Genomic DNA, 16324 nt, shown 5'->3' with positions numbered 1-16324 from the left:
GCATTCTATGACAAAACTGCCTCTCAGGGCCCATTCCCAAGCTTCTCTCTAGGCTTACCTTGTGCCCAACAGCTTTGCCTCATACCCAGGCAGTATGAACAGATTGACAACAACTTCAGTTTGACCCTACTTGTTTGTGCCCTTGAACTTTCCACTGATGAGTCCAACTGTCACCACCGGATCCTCTAATACCATTATAAACTTTATATGAACCTTGAACCAAGGCTGGCATGAACAGCAAGGGCAGGCTGGGAAACTGCAGTGTATACCCCACACATTAGGGAGCATGCCTGCTGCCCAGTTTCATGTCCTCTTGCTTCTCTGTTGGCCCAGCATTTCTTTGCCACTTTCCTACTCCCCAGCACTCAGGGTCTACCAAAATCAAATTCAAGAGCGCTTCACCTTGCCTCCCTCCAGAGCTCAATGGGAACCACTGCTCCATCTCAGCCAGTGGTTTCCAATCCCATCAGACTGAACCCTCTTTGTATAACAATATTTGTAAAGATGCCTTTACAAGAACATTTTCAGCTAAGTAGGAATGAAGGAAAACAAACGAAAGTGGTATGAACAGCAGAATGAGAGGTAAGAAAGTGAAAACAGAAAGGAAGCCTCTCAGAAACAAATGTAAATTGTAATGATAGTTGTGAGAAACAAATCAGACCAGTGACAGACTACATTTAATTCCCCAATACCTTAATGATATTCTTGCAGTAAATCACTCACAGTTATTTTGCTGTGAACCAGCTATAGTTCCCTCAATGCAAAAAAATAAACTGAAGCCTTATGTCAAGATAATTTGTACTTTTTAAAATGTAGTGAAGGGAGTATAATGCTAAGTGAAATAAGTCAGTCAGAGAAAGACAAATACCATATGATTTCATCCGTATCTGGAATTTAAGGAAAAAACAAAAAACAAGCAAAAAGCAGAACAAGCCAAAAAACAGACTCTTACCTACAGAGAACAAACAGAGGGGAGGGAAGTGGGTAGGGGGACAGGTGAAATAGGTAAAGGGGATTAAGAGTACATTTATCATGATGAGCACTGAGTAAGTATAGAAGTGTTGAATCACTATATTGTACACCTGAAACTAACATAACACTATGTTAACTACATCGGCATTAAAAGTTTCTTTAAAATGTAGTGGAAGGGCTCAGTGGGTTAAGCCTCTGCCTTCAGCTCAGGTCATGATCTCAGGGTCCTGGAATCGAGCCCCACACCAGGGTCTCTAGACAGCAGGGAGCCTGCTTCCCCCTCTCTCTCTGCCTGCCTCTCTGCCTACTTGTGATCTCTCTCTCTGTTACATAAAGAAATAAAAAATCTTAAAAAAAAAAAAAAAAGTAGTGGAAGAGGGTGCCTTGGTGGCTCAGTGGGTTAAGCCTCTGCCTTCAGCTCAGGTCATGATCTCAGGGTACTGGGATCAAGCCCCCGCATCGGGCTCTCTGCTCAGTGGGAAGCTTCCCTTCCTCTCCCTCTGCCTGCCTCTCTGCCTACTTGTGATCTCTTTCTCTATGTCAAATAAATAAATAAAATAAAATAAAAAAATGTAGTGGAGGGAAAGCTGTTAATAAAAGTTCTAAAACTGGGGCGCCTGGGTGGCTCAGTGGGTTAAAGCCTCTGCCTTCGGCTCAGGTCATGATCCCAGGGTCCTGGGATCGAGCCCCGCATCGAGCCCCACATCGGGCTCTCTGCTCAACAGGGAGCCTGCTTCCCTTCCTCTCCCTCTGCCTGCCTCTCTGCCTACTCGTGATCTCTGTCTTTCAAATAAATAAATAAAATTTTAAAAAAATAAAAATAAAAAAAAAAAGTTCTAAAACTGAACTGAAAATTTCCCACTAATAAAAAGATATTTTATTCTCTTGGGAGTAGAGAAACTATGCAGAAATAAAGCAAAATATAAAACAATTTTATTATATAAAAATTAAAAACATATGTAACAAACTATGTTGTAAAAGAAATTTTTAGAAAAATGACAGAATGAAAGAAAATATTATAAGATAAATGATGCTAATATATAAAGAGTATCTCTAAATCAGTAAGAATAACCAATAGAAAAAATGTTAAAGGACAGGAGCAAAGAAATCAAGAAAGAAGAAATACAAATGACTAATAAGATAGGATGAGGCCACTATTTATAAGGACTTTTCTTTAAAGTCATGAATATAAAGTAATGTTTAATTAATGTGTACCTTAGAAACCCTACAAACAAAACCAGGAATATAAAATTCCTCAGTCAGCTTTAGTCTCACCATCAATACACAGAAAGTTTCCCCCCCACACACCTGAGTATACAGCAGGATTGTCTTATTTTATTTTAACATGACTTGATATGATTGCAAGAGATACTGATTTTTAAATTTCCATTTACACTTTCCAATGAGATATAACCATATAATTTACAAACTCTGCATATGCAGAGGTGAGAAATATTTAAACAGCTACAGACATCAAGCAAACACAAAAGCAAAGATAATGAGAAAATGCCTACCTTCCCTGATAGCTGTAAAAGGTGTACCTTCTTCTTCTTGCAGCCTGATCACCTTCAGGGCTACCAACTTCCCATTCACTCTGGCAGAAACAAAAGAAAAGATGAGAAGTGAATCCGTGAAAATATGTTCCTATTATGGCGCTAATTTCCTTACAATTTATATTTTATGCATTTTTGCACTGAAAATGTCAGTGACTCAATTATGCTGCCACAACAAGATTAATTTCAGTAAGGTTGGGAATTTTATATCATCATCATAAATATTCACATTTTAAATAGTCCCATTTAAAATATTCACACTCGCCTCGTCTAAGATTTCACCAAAGTTTTCTATGATTCACTCTATGTTCCTTCCAGAATGAAACTAGTGCTTAACAAAAATCACCACACTTGGTCAATTATTCTCAGATTAATTAGAAATCAAGAAGTCAAAATAACTCTCTCCCTTAGTTTTTCCAAGAGCTCCTTCATTTCCTTGGTTAAAATGTCTTCATCTTCAGTCTTAAGCCAAGGTCATTCAATCCCCATGTTCAGAAGCTTGACTCTCAGACTTCTATCCTCTTTCCATTCTTTCCTCCTCTTTCTCTATCACCCATTCCTCCCTTTCTCATTATTCTCTCATTTTTTTTTTTTACTAGAGCCTCCTAAAATTACATTTGGTTTGAATGTGTCTTATGATACATACAGTATACCATCAAAATAAAAGTTATGAATGTTTTACTATTATAAGATTACACAAAACCTATCCAAGCAGATGGTTCTTCCAGATGCATTCTAAATGTGTATTGGCTCTAATTAAAAGTCAGATTGCACTCGGCAGATAACTTTTTTATCTAGTCAATTCTGTTAACAAATACATGACAATCTACATTGGTCTTCTAGGTAAATGCTCTCCTTTACCTTTGCTAGGCCTAGCAGCATCCTTTGTTAATAAGAATAGATAAAACAAGCACACATTGCAAATGTAAAAGGTACAAGAAGGCATTTGATGAACAGTAAGTCTCCCTGCTACACTCCTTGAGCGCCCACTCCCATACTGTGAGGTCACTGGTTACCATTGTTCCTATACACTTAACCACACACACACACACACGGTAGTATGCTAGACAGAGTACACTGTACATCATTTTTACCTTAATAAATTTGGTGATTTCCTCATAAATTCATAGAGAAAACTTTCTATTACTTTTGAAAGACCACAGGGTACCCCTTCGTATAAGTATAGTATACTTCATTTAACCCCAGTCTTCTACTGATGGACATTTCGCACATTCCCAATTTTTTGCTACTACAACAGTGATGGCGATAAGTATTTGTGGGCATGTAACTACATTCATTTAAAAAAAAATCTGTTGGGGCGCCTGGGTGGCTCAGTGGGTTAAGCCTCTGCCTTCGGTTCAGGTCATGGTTTCAGAGTCCTGGAATCGAGCCCCACATCGGGCTCTCAGCTCAGCAGGGAGCCTGCTTCCCTTCCTCTCTCTCTCTGCCTGCCTCTCTGCCTACTTGTGATCTCTGTCAAATAACTAAATAAAATCTTAAAAAAAAAAAAATCTGTTAAGATAAATTCCTGAAAGTGGTATTGCCATATCAAAACGTATGTGCGTATCTAAATTCTAATTCTGATGAATAGTGGGAAATTACCCTACGTGGAGGTTGTACCAACTTATACTTCCTATACAGAGAATGTACAAGCTCCTGTAAGCTCCTTCTCCTACACTATGTTATCAACCACTGACTCTGCCAATCTGATAGATAAAAATGGTTTCTCACTGCAATTTTTTTTTAAGATTTTATTTATTTGACATAGAGAGAGACTGCGAGAGCAGGAATACAAGCAGGGGGAATGGGAGAGGGAGAAGCAGGCTTCCCACCAAGCAGGGAGCCTGACACGGGGCTCAATCCCAGGACCCTGGGATCAGGGCCCTAGCCGAAGGCAGACGCTCAGCGATGGAGCCACCCAGGCGCCCTTCTCATTGCAATTTAAATTGCAACCACAAATCTTCAGAGCTTATGGAACCAGCAAACAAGAATTCATGTGGTCCAGAGAATCCAGCTCCTGAGTCTGAAGTAAAGAATGAGAATGTCTCTTTTTTAAGAACTGCATCCAATTGGTCTGGTTTTGCTCAAAAACTGCCACAGACACAAAACCTGAAAGTCCAAGGAATTCAGCACAGCTCAACAATCCTAGTGGCATTCCTCATCGTGTGAACTGTTGAAAGACTTTGTTGGTTACCCTAATGGGCTAAGGCCATCTGATTAAAAAGCTCCACAACCTACCATCTTCTCAAGGTTAGGAGCTGTTTTTCCTTGTCTTTCAGCTGGGATGACAGGCCAACTGCTTTTCTGCCCTGCATCCCTTCTCTCCTCAGTACATTACCTTGATTTTTCCACTCCTGACTGTGCTCTAGGTACCCAGGTGCCCGCAAAAAATTGACAGGTACATGGAGTTCAACTGGAGACTGTACCTCTCACATTGTCCTTTATGACTATGGGGGGCCTCTGGCGGGGCTTGAGGCTGGGATGCAGTCAGTGCTGACATCTGCACAAATTTTTCTCAGCCCAGTTGAGCTCATCACTGGCTCCCCAGAGGAGGCAGTAACTGATTCCAGGAACTGCTTGGATCTTTCCCCACATTTACAGATATTTCCCCCTCACCCATAAAAAAACACACACAACCTTCTTCCCACAAAGCTTTTCTACTTCCCTTGAGATCATTAACTTATATGCACCATGAACTGAATTCTAGAATTCGGGGAATTCATGTTTTTGAAGGTCATATACTTAAAACACTCTCAAACCGTGAAGCATAATTCATTCCCCTCTAATACACTAAAAGGAGAGAAACCTTCAAATGAACCAATACTTACTCTTTAAATGCAACTAGAGGTAGAACACTTTTAAGTAATTTCATATACTAATGTGCATTATTTTTGTGGTGAAAAATTCCTTTAACATATTTATTACGGTAATTGCATAAAAAGTACAAAATCCAGATTAATGGAATTCTGATTCTAAAGCATCATTCTCCATGAGTTGAAACTCTAAGCATTAATTTCTTATAGTTATGATAATCACAACAGCTAAAAAAACTGAGTTTTTAATTAAATTTATTTTTATTTTTTATAAACATATAATGTATTTTTATCCCCAGGGGTACAGGTCTGTGAATCGCCAGGTTTACACACTTCACAGCACTCACCATAGCACATACCCTCCCCAATGTCCATAACCCCATCCCCCCTCCCGGTCCCCCTCCCCCGAGCAACCCTCAGTTTGTTTTGTGAGATTAAGAGTCACTTATGGTTTGTCTCCCTCCCGATCCCATCTTAAAAACACTGAGTTTTATGTATTATATCACATAACACTAAAAATTTCCTTAAAATTTATACTAGACTATTAGCTTCAGAAGTGAAAGAACGCTTTCTGTTTTGTTAACTGCTATGTGCCCAGTGCCTAAAACTGCTTGGCACAGAGTAGGCTCTTAAAAACTTTTATTGAATAAATATTAATAATGTTAATATACTGGTAATTCCTTTCTTGTACCTGAAAGATAACTCAAGAAAAAAGTATAGGGGCGTCTGGGTGGCTCAGTCAGTAACCATCTGCCTTCAGCTCAGATCACAATCCTAGGGCCCTGGTATCAAGCCCCGTATCAGGCTCTCTGCCCAGAGGAGAGCCAGCTTCTCCCTCTCCCTCAGCCTGCTGCTCCCCCACTAGTGCTCTCTCGCTTACACACACGCTCTCTCTCTCTAATTAATAAATAAAATCTTAAAATAAAAAATAAAGTATAGTAATTGTTGCTTTCAAAAGTTTCAGAAATCTCAAATTTTAATAAAGTTTTCAGTATCTTCTTCCATGTTTGATTTAAGTATTTATTGTCCTTTTCCAAATTAAATGTGTAGCCTCTTTGATTCTGACACATGTGGATATGGCAAGTTTTCATTTCCTTAAAGTTTTAGAGTTTGTAGAATGCTCTGTTAATTAACCCTTTTACACCCAACAGCCATGTTTCAAAACCCCATTCTCCTTTAGTTATCTGTGTCTAGACCACGAATCAGTATCTTCCTCTTCTTCAACTACTTTAGTAGTCTTCCATTAAGAATCATATTAATTATCAAATTGCTCTTTAACCTTAGAGTCCTTATGACTTTCTCTTTTCTTAATTAGTTTTTCTCTACATGTCTAGATACTCACCAACTACTGAACCCTTCAGTTCTAAAGCCTTAGGAAAAATGTTAATTCACTCACTCCACTTCTAGAAAAAATACCTTTGGGGAAAATAACATTACCAACTTTCTAATGTTCTACCTTTGATGCATATGTTTCTATAAACTTTAGCATAGACTGAAATACTTGAAATTCCAAGTTAATAACTCTAACAGAATATCATTTTTTATTTTTTATTTTTTTTTTTTAAAGATTTTATTTAGTTATTTGACAGACAGAGATCACAAGTAGGCAGAGAGGCAGGGAGAGAGAGAGAGAGGAAGGGAAGCAGGCTCCCTGCTGAGCAGAGAGCCCGATGCGGGGCTCGATCCCAGGACCCTGAGACCATGACCTGAGCCGAAGGCAGAGGCTTAACCCACTGAGCCACCCAGGTGCCCCAGAATATCATTTTTTAAAGACATCAAAAGAAGATATCTGTTATTCTATAAAAATAACAGAGTAACAGAAAAGCTGTTTACATCTAATATCTACCTTGTGTAGTTTAAACTATTTTATTAAAGATCCAAAACATATACTTCAAACATTGATTTAAGTTCTTTAGAATAATTACAAAATTCTAATTGATCAATAAATTAGAGCTGTTTACAGGAAAACACTGAAGATTCTGCTTTAAAAAAAGTCTCATTAATTAAATCAAAAGCTAATGAACAGAAGGCAATCAAGGCTTGATTGGCAGTGAAGACATTAATTCAGGTGATTAACACAGTAAAAAAAAGAAAACAACTTTTAATTGTGTCAATAATACCACAGAACATTCTATCGGAGGTATTGCCAGGTTTTACCCAGCTGTCCTAAGCTATTTAAGGAGCTGTTTTAATTTCGGAGATTCTTTACTATTCTCTAATTCTTCCAACAACTCACTAGGCCCAGCTGACTTCTGGCCCAGGGATGACTGAGTCATCCTTTAGTCCAGGGTCACACAGGAAGCGCTGTCAAAGGCAGGATTAGGAAGAGCCAGGGGAATTCTCAAGTACAGGGCCAACCACACACAGAGACATGGGGACACTGGGTGTCCTGGCAGAGCCATGTTCAAGTGTATCCAGCTTTCAGACTAGCTCTAATCACAAATCCAAATCTCGATGCACTTCAGAAATGCTGTCAACAGTTCTGTATGCCCTAAGTTTGTAAATAATAAAGTTCTCTTGCGAGAGTAAAATAAGAAGATGTAGGAGTTTTGAATAAGGAACACAGCCTGCTCATTTCTTCATGTATTTGTTCATCCAACACTTGTGAAACCTATAAAGGAAAATATCCCATTTAGGGTAAAACTTCCAGGTTCAGAAGATGATTCATAGGAAGAATTTCCTTATGAGCAAAAATTCTCAGAGGAAAGCCCAAATGTTCTCTATTCCATTACTTACTTCAAATTCTTAGAATAATTTGGTACAATAAAACAAAATTACAAATATTATCTAGGTCATCTTTGAAAATAGTGTCCATGTGCTAACACCTTTAAGTAATTATGTCTAGAGGATACAAAGGAAATTAAGGCAATATACCTAAAAGAAATTTAATATACTCTGGAAAATTTAATATATTCTGCCTCTCTTCTATTATAATCTTGTCTCAAGAGAAACTGCTAGAAAATAATACCAAGTGCAGACAGATACAATGCTAGTTTCCTTACTGTATTTGTCTAGAAACAACAGAAGGAAATGTAGATAAAACTGAGGAAGTGACAACAGCAAACTAGAGTGTATCAAGGACAATATATTGGGCTGAATTCAAATTTTCAGCAAAGTCATTAAAAATATTTTAAAGGTACCATTAATAGTGTTTCTTTTATTAATAGGGACACCAGCTAAAGTGCTTACTTACTGTATAACATACATACCTCAAAAATTTAAAACTTACACTTGGTCCTGTTATCTCCATCTAAATTCAGTTTTTATTCAGATGTAAATTGAGAACTCATCTCAATATTACTAAATCTCTGCAATTCTGCAATATCCTAAAAGTGCTATTTACTATATTTTATTCTGGAAAAATAAATTAAAATTTCAAAGTAAGTTGCCAGTAATCACACTTTATGCTAATCTTTATCAATAGAGAGAAGTCGACTAATACAATCTGAAGATTAAAAAGAGAATAGTATAATGGCTATTTATTAGAATGTGACTAACAATGCAAAAAGTATGAGAATTTAATGCAATGAGAAGTCTGTTCAATGGACAATTATAACCTTTTATAAAAGAAATGATTGCTAATAAAGTATGATTCATCACTGTCAATGTTTCATCAAATGTACAAACTCATGATACTTTGAACCAAATTTATTTATTTATTTTTAAAGATTTTATTTATTTGACAGATAGAGATCACAAGTAGGCAGACAGGCAGACAGAGAGAGAGGAGAAAGCAGGCTCCCTGCTGAGCAGAGAGCCCAATGTGGGGCTTGATCCCAGGACACTGAGATCACGACCTGAGCTGAAGGCAGAGGCTTAACCCACTGAGCCACCCACGCGCCCCCTTTGAACCAAATTTAGAGTGACATATTATTGTTCATGGCATAAAACAATAATTACATTTCAACAATTTTAAACCAGCCAACTCTGCACCTTTCCAAAAATAAAATCTGTCAACAAAGGATTTGAGAGTCATTATCCTGCAAGCAAAAGTGACCTCAATGATCATTCAGGCTCCCAAGCAAAAAGATTCTCACTGATTTGATTGTTTATCCTTGTCCTCTCACTCCCTGGAACAAAGCAGCCCCTCAAAAGACTTGACGGAACTCAACCTCCATAAATTACCCCAAATTTTTTGGTTCTTACGTTGAGCCAAAATTTGCTTCCTGTAACTTGACACTCTCTGATTCAAGTTCTGAATCTACAAAGACTAAACTAAATGCTCTTTTGTAAGATAGTTTGTCCCATAATTAAGTTTTAATATCCTGCCCCTAAATCAACAAATTGAGAGACAGTGACTCTGTGCCTGGGATAAAGGGCAAACAACAGAGACATGATCCTTGGATTTAGGTCTCACCAAGGAGACAGACATAAAAGTGTCAAAGAGAAACAAGAAGTTCTCACTTGTCCAAGATGAAACAACTTAAGCATCACTAAACTAGTATCTGTGATTGAAAGCTATCAAACATGTTTAATTCAAAAAGTTTATAATGCAACAACAACAAAATAACCAACTCAGGAGTCACATTTGGAGGGTACTACAAAATGATATCATTAATATCAAAACCATTAAAGAGACTATATCAAGCATTTACCTTCCCTTTTTACATACTTTCATATACACGGTCCTTCACTCTAACAAAATAGTTGATATATGGAAGCTTCTCATTATAGATGTACGGCACATGACAAATGAAGATGGAATGACAATCTGAATAACACCATTCTTAACCATAATCACTTAATGGATTATTAATTGTTCCCAAAATCACAAAAAGAGGCTATCAGATAGTATGCACCGTCTGATGGAAGCAGACATCTCCTCCCACAGAACAATACCAACCCGAAACTAACCAAGTCTCAATCCAACTACTTATTTTAAGGAGATAAGGTAACAAGTTAAATGATACCACTGGGATACAACCAGAAAATCTAGAATACAGGAAATTCTTTAGGAAAACTTAAACTGTCTCTTCAACAAATAAGTTTCAAGGGAAAAAAGGGGGAGGAACCCATAGACTAAAAGACAGTTGAAACAACCAGGTAGATGGAACAACCATACAAAATCTCAGAGGCAGAGAACACAATGTGTTAAACAAAAATATAAGAAGGAAAGAGTGACTGGAGCTTCTTATTGTTGGCGGTGGGGGGGAGAGGGGGGCATGGGGATGGAGTTAGGGAGGTCCCTGAAAAGAGGAATGGAAGAACCAGATCACAGAGGTCCTTAAGAGCCAAAGAAAATAAAGAGAAGAGAGGAGAGGAGAGGAGAGGAGAGGAGAGGAGAGAAGAGAAGAGGGGAGGAGAAAACCACTGCGGGAATCTCAAGAAAGGAAATGTTATGATTAAATTATGTGTCTGCAGCTCACTCCCTATGGCATAGAATGGCATGAAGGATCACACCAGTGAGGAGCACACCAGGAAGGGAGGGCAGGAAGCTGTTGCGGTGGTCCTGGGGAAAGATGGTGGCCCCAAAAGAACAGTGTTTGGTAACAGCAATGGGAAAAGGGAAAAGGACATTCAGAAGACTGAAACAACAACCTATAAGGATAAACTGGACTGGGCATAGGAAATGTTGTAAAAGATCATTCCAAATGTTCTGACCTCAGTGTTGGATGGATGCAGGTACCACTTACTAAAGTGAGGGACAGTAAAGAAGAGGAGATTCAGACAGAGGACCAGAGTCCTGTTTCGGAGGATCTTAGTCTGGGAGCGTCCCCAGTGGAGACACATAGTAAACATTAGCATCTGTGTATCTGGATCTCAGTACAAAAATCTAGGCTAGACATAAAAATCTCTGAATCATTTGGAGGACTTCAAGAGAAGTAATAACCTCAGGAGAGAGCCAGTTTTCTGTTAAAGCAGGAGTTAAGAAAAAAATCAGAAAGAGGTAGAGAATATGTTTAGATCTAGAAGACACAGGGAAATCCTGAAAGACAGGGGAAAGGGACAGTTAAAAAGATATAGTGAGAAACAGAAGGGTGAGGTCAGAGAGACAGCAGATGATCTGGGAGTTTAGCCCTTGGGTAGTGCCCATGGTAAACAGTGATGTGAGCAGAGGAGAGTCCATTCTGACTTCCTGACGGGCTGCTGTCCTGGCTGCCTCTGAGCATTAGGCAAGGCATGGAGGCGGCTGGGACCACCTACAGCTGTGCGGAAGATGAAGGTGCCAGCTACATGCTAGAATCAAGTGGGCACCTTTCAGACAGATCATGGCCTGACCCCACCCCTGATTTAATTGGTGGTGGGTGGGGTCCTAAGCATTTGTATACTTTAAAACACCCTGGAGGTGTTGAGAACCACTCTGTTAAGCCTTCAGGTTCTTACATCAACTTCTCATAGCCTTTCTTCCTTTGTCTGGTTTGGAACACGTCCAAGTCTCCTTTTCTACAATAAGCATCCAAAAATACTCAGCTCTTTGAAATGGTTGACTAGCCTTCAGTCTTACCTGCAAGCTTTTGAGACATCTCACCTGATCAGTCCCTTTTGAAATGTGGTTGCCAGGGTGGGCACACTACCAGATGTGGTCTGATAAGCATTGAGTGGACTGGGATACCAGCCTGCCCCGTTCCAAAAACCGAACTTGTTGGCCTAAGCATGTTTTAAACTGTGATAGTCACAAAATATTATAAACTCAAACTAATCTGACCAAAAATGAAAACCCCCAAGTTTTCACCAGGGGCCCCACAATCACACCACTTCTAACTTGCCCTATGCCTAATAATTCATTTTTTAAACAATTTCAGGAGTATGATTTATCCCTAATAAAATTCCAATTTGTCAGCAGCAGCCAGCTGCTCATGCCTCTCGTGTATGCTCCAAATTCCAATCTTGTTCTTGATGGGCATTGACTACCCATCCTTCTCTGTGTCTTAATCTGAGGTAGGAATGAAAACACTGAACAGGATGAGGTCCAAGACAGCGTCGTTTGACACCACACTCTTGACACTGACCCCATCCACCTTTCTGGGAACCTGCCTTCATCAATTGTCCTTTCTTTATCTCTCTCCTCATTCCTCTTTTTCACTTTGAACCTTGCCATTCCGGTCCTTCGTTTCTGTGGCCCCTCCTTCCTAGACCACGACACTGAGCATCTACATCCATCCACCACTGGACTATACTAGAAAATCTGCACCTGGCACCTAATTAGGCCTCTGTGGTGAACAAATGAGCCAACCTCTTACCACGTAAGGAGGTATAATAAACCCTACGACTCCTAGGGATCTTTCATCAGCCTGTTGTAAACCCACCACCAGCAACAGCATAGCACTCAACTGCCTATCACTCTCTTACCTATTAGAACACAAACAGGAACCATTACCCACATTTGAAAAACAAATAAAAAAAAATAGGGTTCTACTGGTCCACTAGCTTAACAATCCGATCAGAAAAAGGAATTAAGGTTATTTAGGGATGACATAATACTTATGATCGCCATTTTGTTTTCTAACTACTCAGAAATCATCTGCGTGATAATCTGTCCTAAAATGTTCTGCCGCAGAGAGGGAATGAGGAGGACATGCAGAGAGAAGGTTGGTCATACCATTTCCCCTAAATCTGGTTCACAGAATCCATCTTCTGTGACTAAGTGGACCTCTCAAGGCTGCTAGTGCCTCGTCAGTTTTTCATCGTTCCTCAAGGATGATTGACAGTGATAGGACAATCTCAACTTTAATTTCTTTAAAATTCAGTGACACAATCATATTAAGTCTTAAATCAGAACTCCTTAGAGAACCATAGTACCCTCAAACTTCCCAAGACACTTGATAATTTGATTCATTCTTGTATTTGTTCTGTGTTTTGGTTCCAGAAGCTCACTTACCTTGGTAGCAGTGATGTAAGCAAAAGAAAGGGGAGTAATTGCACTCATTCTCTATCACTTTCCTACCCCAGTGGCATCTTTTGTTGTTCTACTTCAAACCTTAGCCTTTCCTGGGTTTCTGATGCTTCCTCTCCTTTCCTCAGTGAGCTATACCGTACTGTGATTATCTGGTCTGTGTTGGTTTGATTTTGAGAGACTTTTACCATCTGTTGTGATACACTAATCTTCTGGAGTTTTAGGGCAATGGACTGGACACTTCTCGGCACTCTTCCGGAATACCTCCAGATGCAAGGAGCCATTTTTGGATAGAGCAAAAGTCACCTACATAAAGCCTTTGAGGAGATAACCATCCAGAAAAACAAAAACAAACAAACAAACAAACAAACAAAAAAAACAAACAAAAAAATTAAGGCAAAGGAATCAAAGACAAGTAATGGAAGAACTGTTCAATTAAAAAAAATTAAAATTAAAAAAAAAATAAAATAAAATAAAAAAAACAAAGAAACACAAAGCACAGAAAAGATGCCCAGGACATCTACAGATATAAAGGTAGTTGGTTACAAATATTCCTGAAATTACTAGAGAGGAACATGTTTATTTAATGAGATGGGAGGGTTTCATTAAAAAAGAAGTAAAATGTATTTTGAGTTTTTAGAAATTGATTTTTCATACATAGTAAGATTTGAAATTCACAGTGTTAAGCATTTCTACAAATTTTTCTCTGTAACATACAATTTATGTCCCTAAACATACAACACCCAAATGTGCTCATATGCACTGAAACCTACAAACGAAGGGATGGTGTGAAGGTTAAGGAAAAAAGCTGGATTTTTCCCTGTTTTTCCCTAGCCCTACTTTTCAAGCACACTTGTCTGGGGAAGCATATTACTGCAGGCTTTGAAAAGGCAGCATTTTACATTTCTAGAGAAATCAAATTTTCTCTTTCTGAGGTCAAGTTGCCACTTCAAATAGATTTTATCTTCAGAAGCTTTTTTCCCCATAGAAAATGCTTCAAAAAAGCAGAAATGAAATGGATCTACTTTCTGATGATAATATCATTTTTCCTTCTCTTGGATTATTTATTATTTTCTAGCTAATGCTTACATACTATATCTCATGCTATGTCTAAATATAAAAATCAAATCCACTCATTCATAACTTTTTTTTTACAAAAAAAGTCTAACTACGGCATCACAAGCAGAGTGAGCCATTAAATGAGCTGGGATTAAAGAAGAGGATAAATTCCTGATGTGCCACCTTAGAACATTTCAAGCTTCTCAGTGAAAGGTATGTTGAAAGTATGATGTTCCCATTTCTCTAGCAGAGTCGGAAATGGTCCCCGTTCTCCAGTCAAGGCACATGTTCGGCATCATAAAAGAGAAGGCAGGCCTCGGCTCGCAGGATAAAAGTCTCCCCAAAAAAGTTAAATGAGATGCACCAAAAAGCACATCACTGATTCACCACAAGGCTGTAAGGAATCCCCAAATACTAGTTGTCAAGTAGTGTTAACCACAGAGATCTTGCATTTTGCATTCAAACGTAGCCATACAACATTAAGTGAGATTTGGAACAGCAGGATAAAATAATTAAAGCAGCCCTGGAGAGCCATTAAGGCAGGGGTATTCAGAGTTCAGACTATTTTCTACCTCTTCTAATAAAGACAGACAGACACATACACAAGCGTACACACACACACACACACACACACACACCCATTCAGTTTATGTTATAACCAGGATAGCAACCTGGTTTTTTGGGGGGGGGGGGGTTGGTAGCAAGGGCCCATGGAGAACCAACACAGATAATTATAAATACACAGTAGCTTGGTTAAAGGGACTAAGACTTCTATCAAGTCAAGAGGATTAAGAGTGATTTTTATTTTCTTCATTAAATTGGATTACTGTCATAATTATAGAAAATGTGTCACTGTTAAATATCTTTGAAATGAAATTTTAAAACAATATCAAGCAAAGCCAAATTTATCTAGTCTGAGTGAAGTCTTTTATGACAAAAAGGACTGGAGAACAATGCTTAGGCATCATGAATTACTAAATCGAAAAGACTATTACTCTCCTAAAAATAAAAGTGGTACTACAATGGACTGCTGTAAAGGCAAGCAGGGTATCAAAGCAAAAATGATTCAATTAAACAGAGTTGAAAACAATCCACCTACACATGGTGAAGCTCAGGCTTTGTATTAATTCATGTTCTACTAACGAGCTGATTAGATAAGGACTTTATAAAAATTATGTAGAGATGATATAATGAGATCTATGCTTAATATTACTTCCAAAATCTAGCAATGAGCCAGAGTACAAATAAACCTGATTTGGAATCAAATGGCTTTATATACAGACAGTAGGTTTAAATCAAAATAGGTGATAAGTGTCTTTAAGTCAAAAACAGCACTTGCACTGAATATCACTATTGTTAAAGCACCTAGAGCATGACAGGCCTTGGGCCTCGGATTTTATTTACAATGTCTCATTTAGTCCTTATAACAAATTTATGTGATCAATACTCCTGTCATCTCCAATTTATAGAGAAACTGAGGCACAGTGCCAAATCATACAACCAGAAGAGGCAGTTTCAGAATTTTCAGGAGGTTGGACTTCAGAACCCAACTCAAATTCTCTGTGGGCTGGCAGTAATTACCGTGTGAACCACAGAAGAAATGTATGTGAGCCACATTCTCATGCTACCCCTACATTCAACAAAGGTGCTCTGCTTACATCAATATATATTTTTTTAGACACTTGTGATCAAATTATTTACTGTCAAAGCAATGTCATTATTTTTTGTGCTTTCTAATAATTTTTTACAAACCTTAACGTAGATCAGTATATTTTAGAATGGCATTTAGTAAGTCTTACCTTAATTGTAAAAGTAACACGTTTATGGCAAAATGGTTGGCAAATACAGAAAAGAAATTATATCAACAATAATCCCATTAATCAGAGGTAAATTTTTCAATGTCTGTATAACTTCTAGACCTTTTTTTCTGTGTGTAGTTTTTTTTTTTAAATAGTATCCCACTTTTATATTTGGTCATTTACTTTTTTGTTGTGGTTTAATAATATATCTTTTTACTAGATGAGCTGTTATAAAATCCAGGAAGCCTCGAGTTTAACCGAGCTCATACTTTCAAGGAAAATGGCTCCCATACT

General features: G+C 38.2%; 1 protein-coding gene across 2 annotated transcripts in view; it reads right to left on the bottom strand.

Annotated features, from left to right (window-relative positions):
* The window catches only part of LOC111147311 (cyclin dependent kinase 14), a 584276-nt gene that overhangs the window by 387685 nt on the left and 180267 nt on the right, over positions 1-16324 (bottom strand). For both annotated transcript variants that reach the window (XM_022503295.1, XM_022503296.1), the window contains one exon: positions 2487-2566. In XM_022503295.1, coding sequence (XP_022359003.1) covers positions 2487-2566 — 80 coding nt within the window. The remainder of the gene's footprint in view (positions 1-2486; positions 2567-16324) is intronic.

Source organism: Enhydra lutris, unplaced genomic scaffold, assembly GCF_002288905.1.
Source record: "Enhydra lutris kenyoni isolate GAN:26980312 unplaced genomic scaffold, ASM228890v2 scaffoldscaffold16, whole genome shotgun sequence".
Taxonomy (NCBI): Eukaryota; Metazoa; Chordata; class Mammalia; order Carnivora; family Mustelidae; genus Enhydra; species Enhydra lutris.
This window is presented reverse-complemented; position numbering and strand designations above follow the sequence as displayed.